The sequence below is a fragment of the Phodopus roborovskii genome, unplaced genomic scaffold, assembly GCF_943737965.1.
Source record: "Phodopus roborovskii unplaced genomic scaffold, PHOROB, whole genome shotgun sequence".
Classification (NCBI taxonomy): Eukaryota; Metazoa; Chordata; class Mammalia; order Rodentia; family Cricetidae; genus Phodopus; species Phodopus roborovskii.
Window position 1 is genome coordinate 21,467,681 of NW_026126514.1, and position 24,382 is coordinate 21,492,062.

The following is a 24,382-nucleotide window of genomic DNA, read 5'->3' on the forward strand; positions in this document are numbered from 1 at the left end:
GGGCCGTGATATATGCCTTTCCAGCGATGCTTTCTGGCCCAAAGGAGACCTTGGGGACTGGGAAAGACACCAGCGTTCTCACTCTGCTGACACTCAATCTTCCCATGCATCCTTTCGGTGAGGGACATCACCCGTGCTTCAGCTGAGCTCCGTGCTGGCTTTGATCTCTGAGCACCTAGTGTATCTGTCCCATGATGCACAAAGTTGGCTGGCCTGCATCCAGCAGTTGCAGGGAGATGCCGCCTGCTGGGGAGTTTATCCGCACTGGCATCTGGTGCGTTATTTTATCCTTCCAATATCTAGTACATCAGGGGAGAGAGTTCTGAAAATTTCATTTTCTCCTCAAAACTGATCGATGCTTTGGGCAGTGCAAATTGAGTGATGTGCTTTTTGGTTACTGCCTTTGTATGTCATCTGCCTTTTAATTCAGAGCCATCCTTCCCACTGCTCTGTTGTGATACTATGTGATGCATGGGGTCGAAGACGTCATCAGTCATAATGTGTGCCTTCACCGTATGTGCGGCTGAGAAAGAAAATGTTAACAATTAGAATACAACTCAGCCATTTCTTACATTTAAACTTTAGTGTTTTGCCCCCTTTAAAGGATCCGACTAGATTTATTTACAGAGTTCTTTTATGTATTAATACATTTTTGAAGACACAGAAAGGAAAAATAAACCAGTGGACACACCAAAGAGTCAGGAGGATCAGGAGTTCAAGGCCAGCCTTAACTAACTAGCAAAGTTCAAGGCTGGTCTGGGATATATGAGATTGTGTCAAAAGAAAAATATTTGAGAGGTGGTGGTGGTGGTGGTGCACACCTTTAATTCCAGTACTCAGGAGGTAAAGACGGGAGGATCTTTGTGAGTTCATGGACAGCTTAGTCTACAAATCGAGTTCCAGGACAGCCAGAACTACACAGAGAAACACTGTCTCAAAAACAACACCAACAACAAAAACCTGAAAGAAAAAGAAAGAAAAGAAAAATATGCATAGAGTAAATCGGCTTAAATTGGCTAAAGCTCTTCTGAAACACTGAGCCAAATGCTCTGAATCCTGTCAGTGAAAGAAGCTTCTGTGTCCATTTGATCGAGCACAATGCAATGTTTTGCCCCGATTCAGATGGTAGGGCACAGTATCAACTGTATTACTACTGTTGCCTGGCTGACAGTAAGTCTGGGTACTAATCCCCTGAGTGTGAGATGCCACGGATTAGGAGATGCCAAGAATTTAAGACATGCCTTGATGTTAAAGAAGTTAAAATGGGGGCGGGGAATGTGCACCTTGCAGGGATGAATATGGTTTGCTTGTGTGTTAGATCATGGTACCTGGTCCCCTCAACAAAAATTCAAAGTATGTTATAAAAATTTCTATTTCTTCACTTATAATTCCAACCTCAGAAAAATGTGTAAGGCTTAAAATCATTCCAGAATTATTCCAGAGACAATTGTTTTGATCACTTCAGCGTTAGCAATTTCTAGGACCCCAAGTGAGCAGACTCATGTCCCTTCTAATAAAAGGTCCCAGTGTTTCCTTTTGGAAAGAAACAGAGTTTAACATTCCATCGCACCGGGAGGCAAATTCATATGGCTCCTGGGAAGGCATCCGCCAATATTCATCAGTCTTTTATTTTAAAAGTGCAGTTTCTAATATAAAAAGGACTTACAGTTGGGCATGGTGGTATATGTTTGTAATCCCACTGCCCAGGAGGATGAAGCAGGAAAATTGCTACTCAAGGCCAGCCTTGGTTACATAGTAAGATGCTGTCTCAAAACCCAGAGGCTGCAGATTATGGATTAGTCCAGAGCACTTGTCTAGCATGTGCAGGGCCTAGGGTTCCACCCCTGGGATGCAGGGGGCAAGAGAGAGAAAGGGATATTTATTTTTCAAAATCATCTGGTAAGAGAACAGTAGTGGTGTTTCCCGTTCTTTGTGTCTATGCTTACAACAATCAAATGTCAAATGACTGGTACTTTCCCAGCATTAGAGTGCAAATCCACCCTTTGCAACATAGTTCTAAATCTTATTTATTCTGAAAAGAAAGTGTTTTAGAGGGAAAAAAAAGGTAGCAGACATTGAAGAAATAGTCTATATCATTTGAGTAAAAACTAAAGGCAAACATACATTGTATTTTTCAGCAAATTAATTGGAACACATAAAATTTACAGAATTATCATGCAGTTCATAAGTACTCATTTTATTTACCTTCAAGAATTTTACTTATTTATCTATCTATTGTTTATTTACTTTTTGTTTATTTATTTTTATTGGGAGGCATGTTTGTTCCACGGAGCATAAATGGAGGTCAGGGGACCACTTTGTGGAGCCTGTTCTCTCCTTCTATCTTTACAAAGGTTAGAGATCAAACACAGATCTCCAGGCTTGGGTGACCATCTCCTTTATCCCCTCTCTGAGCCATCTCGATAGCCTGTTTTATTTATTTTTTATTTTTTTTGAGACAGGGTTTCACTTTAGCCCAGGCTGATCTGGAACTCAGAGCACTCTTTCTGCCGTCATCTCCAAAGTTCTGAGATTACAGGTTGAGCTATCACATCCAACAGGGATTTTCATGTGTGCAGCTAATATTCACATGGACTTAAGGCAATCTAGTAAGAGCAGTGCTTTCCTGGCCTGACCGGTGGTTCCATCTACTTCCAGAAGAGGGCAGTAGTGCATATCTTTGGAACCTGATTCTTGGCGCGATGAGACATGCATGCCATAGAAATCTTAAACTAAGATCTGTCAGTTAGGTTCCAGTCTCAGTCCTGAGCGGGATCAGGGAGCCCGCACTCAGGTGACTAGAAGAGACCTGATGGCAAATTGAAGCTTTCTCTTCCAAGGTTTGCGATGTGCCTAGCAGCAAAATATGCAAGGACTTGGGCTGTGCAAAAAGAGCTGAGTTCCCTCCCTCCTCCTCTCTGAAGAAAGAAAAAGAGGAGGAGTCGGGCATCATCTGACGCAAAAGTCACCTGCCACACTAACACTGCCCAGGGCTTGGCTTCCTTCAGATGCCTTAGGCGTGCCAGCCTCGCCCTAGTGCCCAGCCTGGGTATGTCAACTTTCCATTGGAGTGCTCTGGGCAGAGATTCGCCTGTTTTTATTGTTCGATTTAAAGAAAATGCTGGATTAGTTCCCCCCCCCCCAAGTGTAACAAGGCACACAATGTTTATGGATGAATTATTGTAACTTTGTGTCCATAGCACTGAAAGTCACCTGGACATAGCCCGAGAGTGTAGTATTAGAAGCTTCATGAGTTTGTCATCAGCACTGAGTCAATCCTCCAGCGGTCACTGTTTTGCAGTACTACAGAGAGTGTGTGCTATATGGAACACTTAAGAAAGGAGGATTGGAATGGAGAGCTGTGTGCCCACCTCCCATACAGGCCCCTTTGTGTCTCGGGGTTTTTTTTTTTTTTTTTTTTTTTTCCTTATCTAAATCCATTGTTCTGTTAGCCTAGCTGTCTGCCTCTGTAATAAAATCACCCTGTCTACATTAGCTACACTAAATAGTAAGGCTTTCTACCTCCTTACTCTCGGGCCCCCTCCCACAATTCCTTTTTGTTCTTTTTCTTCTGTTGAATTAGTGTTGACATCTGTAATCAGTCACCATGAGCACAAAAATCAAAAGAAAAATAGACAGTGAGACCCTGAGTCCCTGAGTTGTCCCCTCAGCCTGAGGGCCCAATTTTAATCCTGGCCCCAGGCCACACTGCTTGAATCTGGTTGATTCACATCACATAACTTCAGCTTTCTCCTAGGTGCAAGAAGACTAGAGCAGTACCCATGTCCCAGGATTAACTGGGTGTCACAATGTGACAAGACAGGCAGCATGCTCAGAGAGTTGCCTAGGAACTTGATGACAAATGCCAGCTAATGGACTCCCAGGAGCCAGAGAGTTTCTGAAGTTCCCTGGGCTAGCTGGGATCCCTGCTTGTCTCTCAACTACCTTTGACCTTGGGCCAGTTTCTTTCTCCAAAGTTTTTGCTTTTGGATTAACAAAGGGGAGAAAACTTTGAACTTGTTGAGATCAAGCTGAAAACCAAGGCAGTTCACCTATCATGTTGTCTGGACATATTTCCCTGCAAGCTATTTAACTGAATTTAATGCTAAAAGGAAATTTTATCTTATTGCTGGGGTTTCGCCAACACTCATTGCTTAGCAGCCACAGAAACACTTGCCCAGAGCCTCTGGGAAAGAATTCTGAGATAGAGGGAAGCTTGGGAAGCCACTGTGGGATCTTGAGACTTTTCTTTGTTTTCCTCTTTTGATGGACTGAGGAGGAGAGGCCATTCCTCATTCTGAGGCCAAGGTCCCTTCCTAATTCATTGTTTTGGCTCCTCCATGGATTAGAAAAACTCCAAAGCCCTTTCTTAACTTGTTTTCCAGGATCAGAGGGAAGGTCTATGTAACAAAATTTTATAACTCCTTCCCAGAAACATATATTACTTTTAAAGCATAAAAATACCTTTTCCCTGTCTTGCATTATTCTTTTCCATGTACCATTTTCCTGATGTATTGAAGTGACATTCCATGGTTTTCGATGACTTGGAAGTTTATGACCCTTCTGTGGCAGATCAGACTAAACATAATTCGTTCATAACTACTTAGTGCTCAGGGAAATCAAGCCTGAACTTAAATAACTATGGTGTGACCTCTGTAGAGAATCATTTATAGTTTTAAAATTGCTATTGTGGAAATGCCAAGATGTGCCAAATGTTATAAACCAAACACCAGCAAGCAAACACCACAAGCTACTATTGTGTTTATTTTTGCCTTCCTTTTTGGGGAGTTCTCCATGATGCTATTTTTGTTTAAATGGATTCTGAGGTAATTTCCCAGCAGAGGAAAGCAGTGTTCCTTTTACATTTTATTATTAAATACTTCAGTAAGTAAAAAATTGTCCTTTATAAAGAAGCACCCCAGAAATGTAAATATTCCATTAACATACTGCAGTTTACCAGCGAAGACATGGGGTCCTTGTGAGCATAAAGGAACCATGCCACTATCAAGGCTAATGTAACCCATCTGCTGTTCATTTCAGCAAATTACTTTACAGAGGAAACCCTGACCAAACATTTAAGTTATCCAGATGAGAACTTTAAGCTTAGTGTTTCCTTGCTGTTCAGAATATGTGTGTGTCCACAGCACACTTAACCTTAAAATTTGCAATTTTTTTTACAGTGTCATTTCTGCATCTCGTTTGTTTCCTGAATTATGTCCAACACATTCAATTATAGGAAATGAAATGTTTCATGGTTGTAAAGTAATGGAATTATCAGTTTCCTCATTGTCATCTAACAACTATTTAAGGAGCCGTGTGTACTGGTCCAGGTACCAGGAATTGGCAATGAAAAATCGGAGGGAACAGGTTCTCGGCTTTCCCAGAGATAACAGCCTGAGTTGCACATGCAAAGGGCAACAACAGCCATCTTAGCAGAATGCTAAGTAAGAGTAGGCTGAGGGCAGGAAGTGGAAGAGACAAGGAAGGCTAGAATCTTGCGGGATGTTGGAAGCAAAGGACCTGAAGATCTAGAACAAAGCCAACTTTGAAGGCCTTGAAGAGCCCTCTGAGGATTTAGACTCCCTCCGGTACACAGTCATACCTGATTGTAAGCTGAAGCCTGACACTTGAGGTTTGTTATTGGGGCAGTGGCAGTAACAGGGAAAGTCAGCTGGACTCCTGATGGGGAGACTCCTCCAACTTCCAGATGAGAAACAACAAAGCCAGGCTGGGGCAGCAGTAAGAGATGGGCTTGACTAGCAGGGCCTTGGGGTACTGAAGCCACAGCATCTGGCAGCTGGAGAAAACAGAAACAAAGCAGCCAAGCAGGCAGTTCGGGTCTTTGACTAAGGGGGCACACCCATCAGGTTAAGTACCAGGAATGATCTTTGGAATCAGCAATGCCTTGTGCGGTGGTTTGAATAAGAATGGTCCTGGAGGCTCTTATGTTTGAGTGAGGGGTCCCGAGTGAGTGGAACTGTTTGGGAAGGATTAGTAATTGTGGTCTTGTTGGAGGAGGTGTGTCACTGGAGTGGGCTTTGAGGTTAAAAGCCCGTGCCATGCTCTGTCTTGCTTGCTGTCTCTCTCTGCCTCTTGCCTTTGAATCAGGATTTGAGCTCTCGGCTACTGCCTCAGCACCATGCCTGCTTGCCTGCTGCCGTGCGCCCCACCATAATTGGTCATGGGCTAACCTTCTGTAACTGTAAACAAGCCCTCAAACAAATGCTTTCTTCTATAAATTGCTTTGATCATGGTGTTTCTTCATAGCAATAGCAAAGTAGCTAAGACAGAGTACAAACTGCAGGAGATTGACCGTCAATTTGGCTCTGACACCCAGACAGGTGGACCTGGAGGACCTTCAGGTGTGTCTAAGATGTGGTTGGAAATGTGAGTTAGGAGAGAAGATAGGATTGGAGACAGGAGAGTTACCACTTATGTAGCGATCATTCAGTAATGTTTTAAAGATTCATGCAAAAGACCACATTATCTGGAAATTGTGTTGAAGTAATTGATAAGTCTTCAGCTTTAAAGACTTACAGGAAAAGATTAGGGTTTTAAATTCTATCACTCAGTCTTAGTGGGAAGTGTTGTGCCTCCTATTTTAGATGTGTTGACAGAAATGATGGACATTGGTCCAGTGATTAAAGCACTTTGTGAAAGAAAGATGACCCATGCAAATCCCAGGTGGATGTGGCAGCCTGCCTGAGATTTCAGACTCAGAAAGAGGACACAGGATGCAAGCTGGCTAACAAGACTAGTCATATCAGTGAGCTCTTGGTTTGATTGAGAACCCCTGCCTCAGTGAATAGAATGGGGGGACAGTGAATGAAGATTACCAACAACTTTGAGTTTTCCCATGTATGCACAAACACATGTAGCCCAAACTCAAAAACATACATATACACAGGCATGCATAACCCGAGTGCATAAACACATGAAGAAAAGAAAAAGAAAACAAAAATCAACGGGAAATGCCTTTATAGCTCATAACAAGAATGAATTTCTTTTTAAATGATGAAGTAGGATGGAGAATTCAGAAACAGATTGAGTGATCGGCCCATAACAAGACATTTGCATCATTTGGAAGAGCCAGAGGGCAGGGGGAAGGACCATGAGTTGTCATTTTCAGGGCAAGGCACAGCTATTGTAATTACAAACTCACAGCAGCACTGACAGCCAAGCATGGATGAGGAGAGGCCCAGGGTGCCTTAACCATCTATTTGCTGCCACAGATAAACCCATTAAGCTGCAATAGACATAAGCTGCAATAGACACTTCCAATTCAATGGTTACATGACAGCCCTGGCTAAATTAAATAGGTAACAAAACTAAGTTATGAACACAGGAAAAGTTCTGGTAGGAATGAGGGAGTGGGAGTCTGTAATAGGGATGGGAAAGAAATAAGAGAGGGTGTTGGAGAAAGTAATTAGAATATATATATATATATATATATATATATATATATATATATGAGAGAGAGAGAGAGAGTGTGTGTGTGTGTGTGTGTGTATGACATCATCTCACAACAAAATTAATTCCTTTAAATGGTGAAGCTGGGAAGTTGTTAAGACAAACCAGCAGATAAGGGTGCTGGCCACTAAGCCTGATGGTGAGTTTGAGCCCTAAGATTCACATAATAGAAAGATAGAATGGACTCCTGAGGTATGGAGAGATGGCTTAGCAGTTGCAAGCACTTGTTGTTCTTGTAGAGGACCCAGGTCCAATTCCTAGCACGCAAATGGTAGCTCATAACCATTGATAACTCCAGGCCCAGGAGATCTAATCTCTTCTCCTGACCTCAGGCACCAGCCATTGTACATGGTGCATATACACATATGCCAGCAAAACACTCATACACACACAATAAGATAATCTGAAAAAAAAAAAATGACTCCTGAAAGTTGTCCTCTAACTTTTACATGTATTGTGGATTGTGAACACTTGCTCTCGAGCATGTATCACACACACACACACACACACAAATAAATGGTGTGTGTGTGTGTGTGTGTGTGTGATTTGAGACAGGGTTTCTCTATATAACAGGCCTAGCTGTTCTGGAATTCACTTTGTAAACCAGGCTGGCCTCTCAAACTCAGAGATCTGTCTGCCTCTGCCTCCCAAGTGTTGGGATTAAAGTCGTGCGCCGCCACCACCATTCAGAAAATGTAATAATTTACAAAAATATTTAAGCAATCCATTTCAATGGCTGTCACAACTTCAGTCAGTATTAATCTTCTTTCTTTTGTTTCTAAGGAATACTACTTAAACTGTGTTTACACCTGTTTATTGTGTGCGGGTACACATGTACAAGGGCTCTGGTGTGGAGGACAGAGGACTTTAAGGTGTCAACTCTTTCCTTTCACTGTGTTGGTCCTGGAAATAAAATTCGGGTTGCCAGGCTTGGCAGCACGTGTCTTTACCTACGGAGATATGTATTTTTATAGAGTTTTGAACACAATAGAAAAATAAAATAGAAAGGAATCTATTTCTACCTTATTGGTCTTGATAGGTTAGTAGAAGCCCAGGCATTTTGATGGATAAGATGAACAAGGCCACACAGTGTTAAATACCTTGGGCTTCCAGAGCAAAGCCCTTTAAGAAGAACAAAATGTCATTATTAATGAACATCATTTACAGTTGTCACTAGTTATGGAAGGAGTCATTCACCATGGGAGCCTAGTGTGAGGAGTCAGTGTGGAGAGCACAACTATGAAGGCCCCTGACAACAATACCTTTGCTCCTAAAGAGAAGGTAAATTGCACTCTAATTGATTGACAAGACAAGGGTCTGGAAGACGGTGAGCCACTCTACTTCCATTGCATCTTCATAGAGTCCTGTCTCACTGAACACTTTTGTTTGTGCCTTTATTTCACAAAGTAGGTCAAAGTTTATTTCTAGTCCAACTGCTGAGGTTCACTCTTGTGCCTCACTCTTAGAAGACATACCTCAATTGGGAAACACACGATGATGCAATCAATTAGAATCTCGATACTGAACAAAAAAGCTACACACAGCACAGACCTGACAATTTTCTTTTAAACTTTCTGCTCTTTTGAAGTCTTAAGCACTAACAGCTAATTGTAATTTACAGTCTGAGCAAAATGCAGAGAAGCAGGACTGCTGTAATCACATTCTTTAATAACATTTCATACTAAAATTTAAAGGAGATTGCCATCTATCAAATTAAACAATAGTTGAAGACCGTGTATCCTAAACACAAGATGTTGATGTAGGTTCAAATGCTGTTTTAGGAAGTTAACAATCAAAGAGTAAGTTGATGTTGCCTGAATCTTACTCTGAAAGGTGATGTTCCAGCTACAATGTAACTCTGTTAATAACACGAGGCAAGTGACTGGCAGTGTGTGTGTGTGTGTGTGTGCCTTTAAGATCACAGTTCAAAAGAGCCAAGTAATGTGATAACAGAGAAAGACAAACACAACCTTTATTCTCTTCCAAAATCCTAAAAACAAGGCCTGGAACTACGATTTAATCACAGGACTTTAAGCTCCATGGTCTCACATTAAAATTTATAACAAAAGACTCGATGTTCTACAAATGATAGCAAAACACAGTTACCTTCAATTATATAGTGAGAAAAAAAAAGAGGTGGTCAACCAAGAATTCATCATAAATAAAACTTTCTAAAAGTACATGCAGTGATCAGCATTTCATATTCAAAAATCACAGTATGTGATCTGACATTAAATTTTATCACATTCAGAAGTCAGAAAGCCAGCACACTGAAATTACTAAAGAATTTTCTGATATACATTAAAATGAGACAAGATTATTTTAAGTCACCTTTGACCTGGACAATCTTAGACAGACATGCTGTGCACCCAAGACAAGTATCAACTACAAAGAATGAGGGAATGAATGGAAATTATTCAGTACAACTCAATCTTTGACTGCCATAAAAATAAAACATACTTCATGACCATGTACTACTGCCTTTGAGGAATGAAAGTATACCTACCCATAACCTGAAAATATCTGCACTGAGGAGCTAGGACCAGAGACCCTGACAAATACCAAGAAACTGTTTTCTTCAGGGAGCCTAGAAGATGGTATAATGAAACATTTTATTTTTAAGTTCTTTTACATTGTTGTTCCATAAAAGGAGGACTTTAACATTTTAAAAAGTCCCTTTATTGTACCTGTATTCATATAGCTTTATACTGTGGGCAATCAAATAAAATCAGCTGAATGATTTTAACATTAAGGCAGAAACAATCCTGAGTCTACTTTGCCTAGAAAAATATAACTCTTGGCATTCTTTAAACAGGATCACTAGACATGGATTTCATTTGTGACTACATTAAAACTGTGTTTAAGATAGTTCTTTGTGAAAATGATATGAATGAATTAAGCATTAAGCATAAAAAGAAAGAAAGAAAGGAAGAAAGAAAGAAAGAAAGGAAGGAAGGAAGGAAGGAAGGAAGGAAGGAAGAAAGAAAGAAAGAAAGAAAGAAAGAAAGAAAGAAAGAAAGAAAGAAAAAAAGATGAGGAGTCAAAAGAGCCTGAGCAAAGAGGCAAGAGACACTCAGGGTCCCAGGAAAACAGCTTGCGGCTAAGATCATTTGTAACTCAGTTTCTAAGGTTTGGACACTCCCCCCTGAGCCACGAGAACTGGCCTTGCATTTTCAAGTTTTTACAGTGTCTTGTGAAGTTTGCTTTTACATTCAGTTACGAGTTGGCACACTCCTGCCCTGCAGATCTGCATGCTAGTTTCCTAGAGTTAGCAATTATTCTCATTCATTCACAGAATGGAAGCTTCCTATGTGTTAAGACCAAACCGGAGTACTGTGATTGTCACTGTTCACGGTAACAGATTATTACTGGAAAAACCCGAGTGCTTCCTGGCTCAAGACTCCCAAATTCAAGGGCACAGAGGCTCTTCAGGAAAGGCAGACTCTTCAGTGAAGGCTGCCCACCCTGGCGTTCTTGGGTCAGAACCTGAGAGGCTCAATGCCTCTTCATCGACTTATATTTTAACAAATATGTTTCCCCACTCCTCCAAGTTTCTGTAGGCCATCAGTGGGTAACACTCTTCATCCCAGCCCTTTAGTAACCTACACATCCCTCCCAGAAATACATGTTACTGAAGGAACAGAATCTTAGACCAGAATTAGGATCCAACTGCTGGCTGCTGGTCCTAACTAGTTCCAGTCCAGGAATCTCCTGTGTCCTTTGCTCTGGAATGCTATAGACCTGACACGTCAACTCAGTAAGCCATGAGGGAGATGGGGAGAAATCATAAGATCTGGCACTCTACAGTTCAAATCCCAGCAGTGTCTTATCTCTAAGAGGAAGCGGGTTATTCCTTTCTCCAGGCCCTTTGCCCACATGAGACAATCGGTGAGCTTGAAGTTGTTGTGTTAAGGAGCAAAGGATCACCGCTGAAAGCGGCTTGGCCAAGAAGCAGGAGAAAGGGTCTTAGGGAAACAGCATCACTCGTCATCGTTGTCGTCGTCATCCTGGTCCTGGTAGCGAATGTAGACGACCAGCATGACAAAACCCATGAGGATGCAGAGGGAGCCAACGACCAGGTAGGCGATGCCCAGGAAAGGGTTCTTGCCACCCATCCATGAGATGTTGCTAAAGATGATGAGCTTATGGCCTCCGAAGGTGCGCACCGGGTAGTTGTAGGTGATGTTGACAATGTAGGCACCCCGGGGCAGGCCGGCCGAGTAGTTGCCCTGTCGGATGCGCGCGTACAGCTTGCGGAAGGTGGGTAGCGCGGCCGTGCGCATCCACACCACGAAGTCCTGGTTGATGAAGCCGGTGTTGTTAGGGTCCGGACTGAGCTCGTAAACCGGCCGGTGCCAGTTGGGCGGTGGCGCCGTGCCGCTGAAGGCCAGCTTCAGGCTGCCGTTCACCAGGGGCGGGTTGCGGAACTTGACGTGGTAGTCGGTCCACCAGGCGATGGCGGTGCGGTCGAGAGGCACCTCGAAGTAGGGTTCCCCGGGCCGACTCTGGTGCCACAGCGTGAAGGAGTCGTTGAAGAGGCTGTTGGCGATGGCGCCGCAGGGCGCGATGGGCAGGCCGGTGGCGCTGAGCTGGTAGGGGGCGCACTCGTTGGCGGGGTGGCGCAGCGCGCTGGCCAGGCCGCTGAGCTGCGCGTCGTCGCGGGACACTCCGTAGCGCCGGTTGTTCTGGTAGAAGTTGGACAGCTCGTAGTAGAGGTACACGGGGCCCGGGAAGAGCTCGGGCAGCGAGAAGTACCAGGAGCACGAACAGTTGGGTGGCGGCGCGCGGCCCTGGCCCTCGGCGGCGCACAGCGAGCAGTTGCCGGTGCCGGGGTTGCCGGTGTAGTCGTACTCCAGCTCCTTGATGCCGTTGGACGAGTAGAAGAGGCCCAGGCCCAGGCCGATGAAAGCCAGGCCGGCGCAGAAGAAGAGCGGCAGCGTGATGCCGGCAGAGAGCAGCGGCTGCCAGGCGGGGAGGCGCTGCTGCGTGAAGGCTGTGTTGTCCGGCTGGTGCGCGCCCCGCGCCGACGCGCTCCAGGTCATGGCTGGGTCTCAGTCCCGGGTGGGCGGCGGGGTCTCAGGCCGGGGCTCGCTCCCGCCTCCGCGCGCTCTCCCACTGGACGGCTGCTCCCCGGCCCCGCCTCCCGCCCGCGCAGGTGCGCCCGCCCCGCCTTCGGCGCAGGTGAGGTGGATCGCCAGGTGCCCGGGCGTCCGCCCAGACTCCTCAGTTCCGCCACCGCCCAGGTGACCCGAGACGGCTCCGCCCCTGTGCATGGCGCCCTTCCCAGGTGAGCAGGGCGGGCTTCCTCAACTCACCAGGCCGGCTCTGACTCCTGGGCCCTCTACGGACAGCGCTCCCCCCTCCTCAGCCCACCCCACCCCAATTCCACTGTGAGCGATGGGATCTGAGTAGCTCATAACTTTGCTCAGGTTCCTTTCTGCCTTCCACAGAGCCTGGGCCACTTTCTCCCAGTCACAAGCCTGCCTTAAACCTTAAGTTCCATCCCAGAGCTCACTCCAGGGTGGGGTTCGGTTGGCTTGATTATTTATTACCTTGTTAAGGTTGTTAATCCTCGCTATTTAAGGAAAAGCCGTAGTTGGTTTTCAGTTAGTTTTCAAGCACAAATTGTAGTGCCCTGGTTATTACATTATGGTAACTCTGTTTCAACACGGGTTCTTATTTCTCTCTCTCTATTGAAGGGACAGTCCTTTTCTAGCCAGAGGTTCCAGTCTGGCTTAATAACTATGAAAGGTGGAAAGTTCTGGAAAAGTTTGCAGCCTTTGAATGTCTTCTCCAGCTGGTGGCAGAAGGAGAGGAGAGGAAAATCAAGGAGAGGAAAAAATGCTGTGGGCTGCATGCGACTTTCTTTTCAGATTGCCTGCTTGACCAGCCTGATCCAAGGGGACCTAACTGATAGCCACAGTCAAGGTCGTTTGCCATGCTAGGCCTAAGCATGTTGACCTAGAAGGATTTATAAGCTACATAAAACTACTTAGCTCTTCGTGTCGCCTAAGATTCTGTTTTTGTTGTTTGTTTTGTTTCACTGGTTGTTAGAATACACAAGAGCCTATTTCTTGTATTCAGTTCTCCTCAGCTACTAAAGTACACTCACTTCTCCAGCTCATAAAGTGCAAAAATAACTTCAATGCCTTCTCCATCACACTTTCACACCTGTTTTACGTATTTCACTCAGTACTCATTCAAAATCCATTGAAACTTGGAAAAGTCAAAGTGCTTGCTAAAAATAGTTTTAAAAGCTGCCTTCCAAGTCTTCACCACTCTGCTGGACAGTGTAGAAGACAAAAGGAAGTTAGACCAAACTGAAGCCTTTGCAGTTCAATACGGCACTGTCCCCGGATGTTGTTGTTTGTTTTTGTTAACTTGGCACCAGCTAGAGTTATCTGAGAGGAAGGAACCACAGTTGACTCCATAAGACTGGCCTGTGGCAAACCTCTGGGGTCTTGTGTGGTTAATGGTTAACGTGGTTGTGCCACCTCTGGGCAGATAGTCTGGAATATATACAAAAAGAAAGGGAGCGAGCCCTCGGAAGCAAGGCAGTGAGCAGTGTCCCTTCCGCTTTGGTTCCCATCTCCAGGTTCCTGCCCTGCCTCCCTCTGATGGACTGTGATGTACAAGTGCATTGTGAAATAAGCCCTCCCTTCCCCAAGTTGCTGTTTGCCATGGTATTTTATCCCTGGAGTAGAAAACGAAGACAGGCACGTACTACTGAGGAGTAAGAATCAAAACAGCCAATAGCTAGTGTTAAGCTGTATGCAGGAGACTGACATTAAAACTAAAAAGCAAAATTACTTTAGCAGTGGAAGGTTGGTTTTGTTCTGTTGAGTGTACGTAGGTTGGAAGTGTTAGCTGTTGGAGAACACCGCAGAAGACCTAGCTGTCTTTAATTCTGCTTCCATCCCTTATCCCCTAAGAGAGGGCATTCCACACTCTCAACAGGTCAATAGTATGGGCTATTCTCCCTTACACTATTTTATTTTTTCTGACACAGAATAAGCAAATCTCTGTGACTTCCTGTGACTTCTTCCCACCCTTCTGTCTGATTCAGGCTGCAGGAAGGAATCCAGTTCTCATAACTTTATCTCATGGATCTTCGGTCTCCAACTGCATGGCCACCACACCCCTGCAAGCTCACTGGAGGAACTCAGGGCCCTTCCTCCACATCTCCTCCCTGGATGGCTCAAAGGCAATCCTTTACTCATTCTGCTGATCAAGGTGACAAGAACAGAAAGGGGAGAATATTTCAGGGCATAAAATGGCCAAAGAGATTGAACACAGCTGACAAGTCAAGTGAAATGGAGGATGGAAGGGAGTCATTGGCTTTGTTTCTGAGGTACCACTTCAGGGGTGGGAGAGAGGGGAAGTGGGCAGTGGGCAAAGGCAGCTCTTTAGATGTCTGTAAAGAGAGAAGAAAAGCCAGTGATAATGACCTAGAAGAACTTGGATCCTAAAGGGAAGACCTCTTTGTAGCTGACAGAAATAGCATGCTATTTTGGGGTAGGGGGAGATGATGGCCTACACAAGGTGTACTAAGGCTGTTGTAGGCTGTAGGTCCTGGGTCCAGGAAGCGAGTGCCTTGCTGGTTCTGAAACCAAAGGGTGGGAGGTAAGGACAGAGGAAGAATACAACTGTACTTTAGGCTCAGCAAGTTTTCATTTAAGAAGTCTTTGTAGCTAGAGCTGATGACACATGCTGTAGCCTCAGCATTGGAGAGGCTGGTGTAGAGTGGGCCCTGAGGCCAGGCATTCCTTTCTGTATAGGAAAAGGTGATATCAACTGCCTAGGAGAAGAAAGGGATGGCTGAAGGGGGGTTGAAGAGTTGGGTAGAGGGTGTCTGTTAGGACTACACGAAGAGATACCAGCCAGTGAATCTTGCAACTCAGGCTCAGGATAGCCCCAGTTTGAGCGGGTGATGGTGGTGGTGGTGGGTGGGTGGTGGTGGGGTGTTTATGGATAAATAGAAAAGAAAATGTTCAACATCTTATAATCCCCCATGGAGGGGCAGCCGAAGTGAATAGTCTTAGTATTTAAGAAGCACAGTAAAGAAAACCGAGCCAAGTTGGTGGTTCAGAGGAAGATGAAGGTCCAGGCCTGTGGGAAAAAACACTCTTAACAGGTTCCCCTGGGCTGGCAGTCCTAGGTGAAGTTAATGGGCCGACGGCAAGAAAGATGAGTAAGATTGCCTGTGTGAGGTGGGATATTGAAGACTAAGGGAAAGTGGTGCTGAGATCCATGTCTGCAAACTCAACCACGTTTAACTGGAAGACATTAAAGGAAAATAATTTTGTCTGTGCTGAATGTGTTCAGACATTTCTCATGTTCTTCCCTAGACAATATAGGACATTTCTAGTATTGCAAGAACTTTAGAGGTGGTTTAAAGTATTCAGCTGGCAGTATGTGTATGTTATATGCAAATACTATACCAGTTTATATTGGGTAATGAGCATCTGCAGATCTTGGCATCCTTCAGGGTTCCTGGAACCAGTGTCCCTAGGACTTGAAGGGATGGATGTCAATATGTGTCCTATTTCCTGTACCAGCTTGTGAATTCGGAGAGGCTATGTGCCCCTCAGAACTCATTGTATGACATAGGGTCTGGTCTTGGACCGTTCTTTTATTATACATTTTATTGTAATGTATTAAAAGCTGCTTGGTTCATGTGAACTCTTTAGTACCAATCATGTGAAGAAATGATTCATTCTGAATGATTCTTTATTGTATCAATCTTAAGAGAACTCAGAGGGGGAAAAAGGAATTTCATCTAAATACTCCTGAAATTATTTCATTCTTTCCTTCTCTTTTCTTGGTTTTAACCAAGTAAGCATTTAATTTTAATTGGTTGTAATTAGCATAAAGTAAAGTGTTACTCTACTTGCCAAATCACTGCCTTTTGGAATAAAATGAAATAGATCTTTTCTATGTTCCTTTGTGTTTTGTCTCCTTTACTGTCTTCTTTGCTTTTTTGATTCTATCAACCCTTTTCCAGCTTCTTTTTTCTCCATCCCTGGGGATGCAGCCCCAGGCTTGTTTGTCATTTTCCAGTAGTTCCATAATTCATAGGTCTGTCACCTTTAATTGTTCTCCTGTTGCTGAACATACAGACTTTTACTTTTTCAGCATTCCAAAGTATGTGGTAGTGAATTTTGCGTATAATTAAAAATATTTTCTAAAGTAAGAAATGGGCTTAAAATTCAAACTCTTAATATATGTACAGTAAGATTCTTTCAAATTGTCACACAATACATTTATTTTGCTACTTTAGCAAAATTTTGTCCTAAAAATCTATTTTTAACCAAGGGATATGTTTAGTCTGTGTTAATAAGCTGTCAGATACTGGGAGAGTCATATGATAATGGGAAAGAATGTTGGCCTGGCATTAAGGAAGTCCAGTTTTACTCTAAAGTGAGGAAATAACTGTGGTACTATAGTCAAGTTGCTTAATTTTTTTCTAGCCTTTTAATTGCTTACCTGTTTGAATGTATTTATCAAAATGATAGTTAATATGTATTTCTGTGAGATTTCTGTTCCTAATCATCTGTGCTGGCTAGTTTTATGTCAACTTGATACAAGCTAAAATCATCTAGGAGGAGGGAGCCTCAATTAAGAAAATACCTTCATAATATTGACCTGTAGGCAACCCTATAAGGCATTTTCTTTTTTATTATTTATTTATTTATCTTATTTTACATATTGATCCCAGTTCCCTCTCCCTCCATCCATTCCTCCCTTCCTCCCATTTTCCACCCTCTCATACCCCCCTCCCTCAACCACCCTCCCATTCAATTCCCCTCCCCACTCCACAGGGAGGGTGATGTATTAGGGCATTTTCTTAATTGGTGATTGATGGGGAAGGGTCCAGCCCATTGTAGGTAGTGCCATCCCTGTGCTGGTTGTCCTGGAGTCTATAAGGATGTAGGCTGAGCAAGCCAGTAAGCAGCACCCTCCATGGCCTCTGCATCAGCTCCAGCTTCCAGGTTCCTGCCCTCACTGCTTTTGATGAAAAACTGTTAAGTGGAATTGTAAGATAAATAAACTCTTTCCCCCACAAGTTGCTTCTGGTCATGGTGTTTCATCAGAGCAATAGGAACCCTGACTAGGACATCATCTTAAAAGGCCTCCATTACAATCACCCGTTGAATGAAAAAGCTACCAGTTATTGAGTATCTTCTGTAGGTCATCACACTTTAATTATTTCATCTATTTCAGAGCACAAACCAAAACCAGCATAATGACTAATGTGATGGAGATTGCCCAAGTTCTCACAGTACTAAGCAAGAGATAAAAGGTTCAAAGGTCACCTTAATTCTAGGGTCCTGAATTTCAACCACTACACTACAATACCTTGGCTTATTTTCTCCTAAAAGAACTCAGAAGACTCCAACTTTGAACAAGTTTGCAGTACTGCAAGTAAAAATTTAAACCCCAGAGATGACAGAATCATTCCATTTTATTTATGCAAGGAGTCCCAGAACATCGGAGTGGCCTTTATTTTTGTTTTTGCAAAGCCAACTTTTGCATATTTCTCTTGCTAAAGTAAAAATAACTTCACTTGTCTGGCTCTACTAAGGTCTTGCATGTATTTTATTTAATTCATGACTATTTATGTTACAGTAATGGAGTCTGGGTTTTTAATTGGTATTCCCTTATATAGGTTTATACTGCTTAAGATTGATGCCTATTACTCTGCCCATGGGGCAGCTTTTATTTAAAAGGAATCAAATTAAATTGCTTCATAAAATTACAGCATGTGTTCAGAAAAGTTTCTAAAATTCCATGTGTCTGGACTTCAATTTTCATTAAGAACGCATTCAGCAGCCTTCATTTTTTGAAATGTTATAGGGTAGTACCCCCTAGTGGAAGTTCTACAGAAACTGTAGTTAGCCAGCACGGAGGCAAAGGAGGTTCACACCACACACACACACACACACACACACACACACACACACACCCCTACACCTTGGGGGTAGTTCTTTATCAACAGAGTTACTGCAAAACAATGGAGGTCAAACAGTGAACTCTGAGTACAGTTGGGTGGGATGAACAGCAGGGGACAGTATAAGATGAAAATTAGGACCAAGATCAGGCACCAAAATGTCTTAAATGACAGACAGAGGCATTGAGTATGGAATGGCCAGATTAAAGGACAGCAGATTAACCGGCTAAAATGTGAATGGTCTCAAACTATGTAGAGAATTTGCCCATAGGGATAGTGCTTGGTGAATTGATAGGAGAGATTCCATATAAGGGAGGGGCCAGATCTGAATCAGAACGGAAACAGGTTGTCTTAGGTCTCAGGTAAGAGGGACTCAGCACTCATGGTGAGGACTGGAAATGGGAAGGGGACACCCAGACAGGACATCATCTGGAGAACCAGTCTGCAGAAGAGGCTGTCTCTTCGGCCATGCTGTTCCTGATGGAGTAAAACTTGCTAGTTTAGGGAAAGCATCACCTCCATGACTACAAGCTGGCTCTTTAACTCAATGCAGTGCCTATTGGAAAATTTAGTACTTCCCTATGTATCAGGAGTAAAAACATTAAACATTTTAAAGGTTTTCATCAGGTGGTGGTGGTGGTACAAATCTTTAATCCCAGCATGTTGTAGGCAGAGGCAGACAGATCTCTGAGTTTGAGGTCAGCCTGGTCTACAGAGTGAGTTCCAGGACAGCCAACACAAACAGCGCCCCTTACCAACAGGAAGTAGTTTGGAAAGAACGATGCCCAAATTCCCAAATATTGTCTATAAATGTTTGTTTTCATTTAAATGGACTTGGTTATATAAAATAAATAAAAAAAGACCAAATATTATGATGCTGATTCAATCCAGCAGTATATATCTTTAGTATTTTGTATTTGAGTAAAGCTTGTCTTCTCTATGTGGGTTATTCATGGTGCTTTATTTTATATTTTTAGTTTCTACTGTACGTTGTTTTTCTTCTCTATTAAGTTCACTCCCCCTCACCTCTCCCACCCCCCAATCTTACTCTGTAGCTTTGCCTGGCTTTGAACTTGTGGCACTGCCTGCCTTTGTCTCTGAGTTCTGGATGTTTTCTTACTGTTTGGGGATAGAATATGAGAAACCTCGATCGACTTATTTTCCAGTTCTGAATTATTCACTCTGGTGATTCTTTGAGATGATACACAACTGCTTGAGTGTTACAGAACCTAAGTGCATGTCCTCCAGAGGAGAAGGTATTCTTTTATTTTTAATTTTCTGTATAAGCAAAATACCTGGGCCCGCAAGTTCAGCATTGATGAAGGTGAGTGGTTCTTGCAGATATTGTAGTGTGGCGTGAACAAGCTGGGAAGTGATGGTAGTTCTGGCTGTCTTTACTAGGGAACCTGAGAGTGTGGGAGGCAGGGTGTAAGAGCTGACCAGACAGTAGAGTGGATGCGGAAGCTCAGTCTATGTAAGCAACACTGCCCGGTGTGCTGGATGCAGCCCTCCATGCACACTATGGCTTCTGGCTGCACCCCGGGTGATTGCCTGAAGTGTGAAAAAATCCTCTCCAGTGATGATTCCCTATAGTTCAGGTGAGGCTCTGGACCAGCAGGTCCCAGCATCTGTCCACTCTCCACAACTCTGAAGTTATGGTCAGTTGTGAGCCATCATTCTGATGTAGAAACTAAACCTGGATCCTCTGTAAGAGCAACAAGTGCTCTTCATTGCTGATCCCCCTTTCCAAGCCCTGCTTTTCAGATTTTAAACACTGTGAAGTAGCCCTGAGTGCCATGATTAAACATCTGTTAGGCTTTGGGACACAGTTGCTGTCAGGTCAGCTAGATCTTCTGCTGTGTGTTTAATAAGCAAGCAAGCCAGGGAGCTATTGACAAGTTCTTATTAAGTCTGTGTTACCAAACAAGGCATATGGTGGACAGAAGGTCTGGGCATGGTAGGTATGTCATGCTCAGGTTCTTCACAAAGAATAATCTGGGATTCTTCTAACAAGGAAATATACAATGAAGAACCTTAATACCTTTACCCTGCAAAAGTCTTAAGTCTCTTATATAAACACTTGCCTATTTAACCCATAAACTAGTATCAGTAAAGCTACCCATAGAATAAGACTATACCTAGGTGGTGTGTGTGTGTGTCTTTGTGAGTGTGTGTATATTTGAATGTAGTGTGTTTGTGTGTGTTAAGAAGTTGATGATTTTATTTAGAACTCTCAGCCCTTCTTTGTGAAAATAGATTAGAAAAGACTTATCTCTGTATTTCTTGTAATTGGAATTAGCACCATATCTGATCCATCAGTATTCTGATCCATGAAGTACATCTCTATTACATGCATGATTCTTTTAAGCTACTGGGGCTGGGGGCGGGGCTGGGTAATCTATATTGAGTTTGTGCATTGTCTTAGTTTGAGTTTTTATTGCTATGAAGAGACTCAATGTCTACAGCAACTCTTATAAATAAAAACATTTAATTGGGGTGGCTCTCTTACAGTTTGAGAGGTTCAGTCCATTATCATCATGGTGGGGAACATGGCATTGTGCAGGCAGACATGGTGCTGGAGAAAAGTCCTACATCTTGTAGGCAACAGGAAGTCAACTGAGACACTGGGCAGTATCCTGAGCATAGGAAACCTCAAAGCCCAACTCCACAGTGATCCACTTTTCTAACAAGAGCACACCCACTCCAACAAAGTCATACCTCCTAATAGTGCCACTCCCTATGAGAATATGGGGGCCATTTACATTCAAACCACCACATGTGTCTTGGTCTGTAACTGATTTCAATCCCCAGAATCAAAGAGTATGGAAAGATTGACTAAACAATGCAAACATTCTTAGCTTTTTTTTCTCTCTCTCATTAGATTGCTACACAAAGGTGACAGAGGATAATAATGAATGGTGGGTTAGCCTGGGGTTAGGGATAGCCTGGCACTAGCATCATGTAGAACACTGACCCCAGAGTCCTGGAACTAACACGTTAGTTAGAAAACTGCATGATCAATTGGCCATGCAGTAGAAAAAATGGGGTAGACAATCAAGAAGGAGGAATTTCTCATTAAAAATACAAACACCAAGATAGATGCCTTCCCTGTCTGTTTATGAAGCCATGGATGTTCCAATTCTGTGTTGAGAGTTGGGGAGGTGTGTATGTCTGGGGAGTTGTTATAGTTGTGACTCAAGTGTGAGAGTGGAAGGTTGTAAAGGGAATAGAATAATAATAATAATAAAAAACCCACAAGGTAATGCTCTTTGAACTCCCAGATGGCAATGGGAGGGCACACATGGACACATTACACATTTATATCATAAATAAATAATAACGTGTCAAGTTTCTGTTAGGACAAACCCCTCAGTGCCTGATTGTTTGTAACTGTATGGACTGACTTTCCCACCCTTGTAGAGGGCCTGTCAACTGTTGCCCCAAACAGAAACTGGTATCATGTGGCCCTTTTCACTCTACCCTAAATGACAGGAACAGCACACCAGAGCTTAAGAGTTTGGCAGGCTTGCAAGCAAGCACAACAGGAACAAAAAACAGGCTTGTGAAAGGCTGGACCTAGAACACCCCCACCCACCCACTTCAGAAGTGGAGAAAGTCCCATTTCTCCCCATTGCTTTCCTACTAGTATACATACTCCACCTCTGGCTATTCTTGGTATTACATCCTAACATTAGGGCAGCAGTGCGCCCTCTGCTGGCACATAGAAACAGGTACCACTAGCCCAAGGGACCAAATGACCCAGTTCCTCAAATACCTGAAGATAAAAAAAGACAAATGCAACCATTTTAGTGAGCTTGCTAAGATCATAGCTCTCTTTCAGAAGGGACTTGTGGGTGATTATAAATCTTTTCCAAGTTTTCAAAATGTGCCAGCTAGTATAGAAAGTGCTTAGAAATCTTGGTCTCTGGCTCACAAAGCATCCCTCTCTGCTAGTGAGCTGTGTGAAGGCATCTCCCACATAGCAGCCTGTCTCTGAACTGTGCTTCATTCCTGGGACAAACTTACCAAGACAGCCCTGCCTTTGTCAATGCCTGTTAGCAGTGTGGAAGATCTCCTTCCTTGGAGGTACAGGCATATTGATAATGAACTAGGAGGCCATCCCCAGTTCTGTTTACTTATATTGCCCTACTGAATGCCTGTATCTTGACCATGTTCTTAACACAGTGTTTGGTTGTAGATAAACATTGAAAATTACTCCCAAAGAAGTGTTTCAGACATGTCAGCATTTTAATGCTATCAGCCTACAAGCAACTTCTCCTTTTCATATCCGTCTGTATGTTCCAAGAAATAACTCAATGAACATGAATTCTTTCCAGGAACAGAGAACACAACAAAGATTTTTGTGTCTTAAGAAAACTTAACAGGAGACGAAAGCTGGTCTCGGGTGTGTCTTTAGAGACCTCTCCTGTTTGACAATGGCTCTCACGCCCTCTGAACGGAGTCCCTGAGGGGATTTAACCCCTACCCCTGTACAGGCACTACGTGCAAGCATGAAGATGGGAGTTTGCATTTCCAGAACACAAATAAAGTTGGGTGGGGTAGCACGTGCCTACCCAGAGATGGGAGACGGAGATGGAATTCTTGGCAGCTCCTGGCCTGATGGCCTGACGTATGTAGCAGTAAGCACGACGAGACCTGGCTGGAACAAGGTGGCAGGTGTTAACTCACACCTCAAGCTTCTGACTTCTACATACATGCTTTGGCGTGCGCGCACACACACACACACTCATATACACACATATTAAAACAATAAATGAATGGCTAAATACATAAATAAAAATTCCCCCCCCCCCCAGAACCAGAGTGGGAATAATAGTATTAATTCTTGGTCAGCTAGAGAATGAAGCCACTTAATTATGGTGGAAACTTAGCTTTTCTGCTCCCTTCCCTCTTTGATACAGTAAGGTGTCACGTGTCTGGCTAGCGTTAAATTCACTATGTAGCTAGAGCTAACCTTGAATTTCTGATCCTCCTGCCTCTGCTACCTGGGCGCTGGGATTACAGGTGTGCACCACTGTCCCTGGGTTATGTAGTGCTGAGGATCAACCCAAGTGTAATCTTGCATGTATTCACGTATGCATCTACCGACTGAACTACATCTCGGGAGACCTAAGCTTGAGAATGAAAAACTTTATTTTAATTTTCCTCAGAGGTGCTCGACAGAGTGTCAAGAACGCCCCCAAAGGATGGTAGTGAGGCTTAAGCAAGGCAGTGCAAGGCAGTGTATGTGTGTTTGTTACTTTTCTTGTGCATGTGATCAGGAAGGAGAGAGGTTGGCAGGGTCCCACGGGCACTGCAGCAGGAGCTCAAGGTGGCTGGTTACATAGTATCTGCACTCAGGAAGCAAAGAGAGGGCAGCAGCTCTGCTTCTAGAAGTCCACAACCTTCCAAATCAGCCACCAGCTAAACACTGTTAAGTATTCAAACGTGTGGGCCCATGGGGACATTTCAACCACAGCAAAGCCCAACTGAGAACATGTCAGCCTCCGCAGCATGCAGCCACAGTTCTTAACCTCATCCCCATCTCCTGCCACTCTGTGAAAATCATTGACTAAACCCTCAATAAATAACTTACTTTTAGCCTAAATTCTCCTCTGTCCCCCCTCCCCTCCCCACCCTCCCCTCCCCTCTCTTCCCATATGCCCCTCCTTTTCTTCTTGTGTTCTCTTTATTATTGTCTTGATTTTTTTTTCTTTTTTTACTTTCCCAGCATGGAACGCCCTTCACAAGTCTGATAAGCCTAGAAGTTAACTTAAGATATATTTTCGTTTGTGCACAAACATTCTACAAGGCGACACATGATTTACACTCATGTGTAGTCAAGAAGAACAAACAAACGAATATGCCAGGTTTGCACATCATATTTCAGGGGATTTTTGTTGATTTAAATACCTTATACCATGGAGGAGAGTCAAATGGCATACTTCATTTAAAAAAATT

The 24,382-nt window shown here is 43.5% G+C and overlaps 1 protein-coding gene across 1 annotated transcript; it reads right to left on the reverse strand.

Moving 5' to 3' along the window:
- Window positions 1-9,417: 9,417 nt before the first annotated feature.
- Tmem30b (transmembrane protein 30B) lies at window positions 9,418-12,632 on the reverse strand. The gene has a single exon (XM_051195993.1). It carries the CDS (start codon window positions 12,510-12,512, stop codon window positions 11,451-11,453), a length of 1,062 nt encoding a protein of 353 aa, XP_051051950.1. The 5' UTR covers window positions 12,513-12,632; the 3' UTR covers window positions 9,418-11,450.
- Window positions 12,633-24,382: the final 11,750 nt, after the last annotated feature.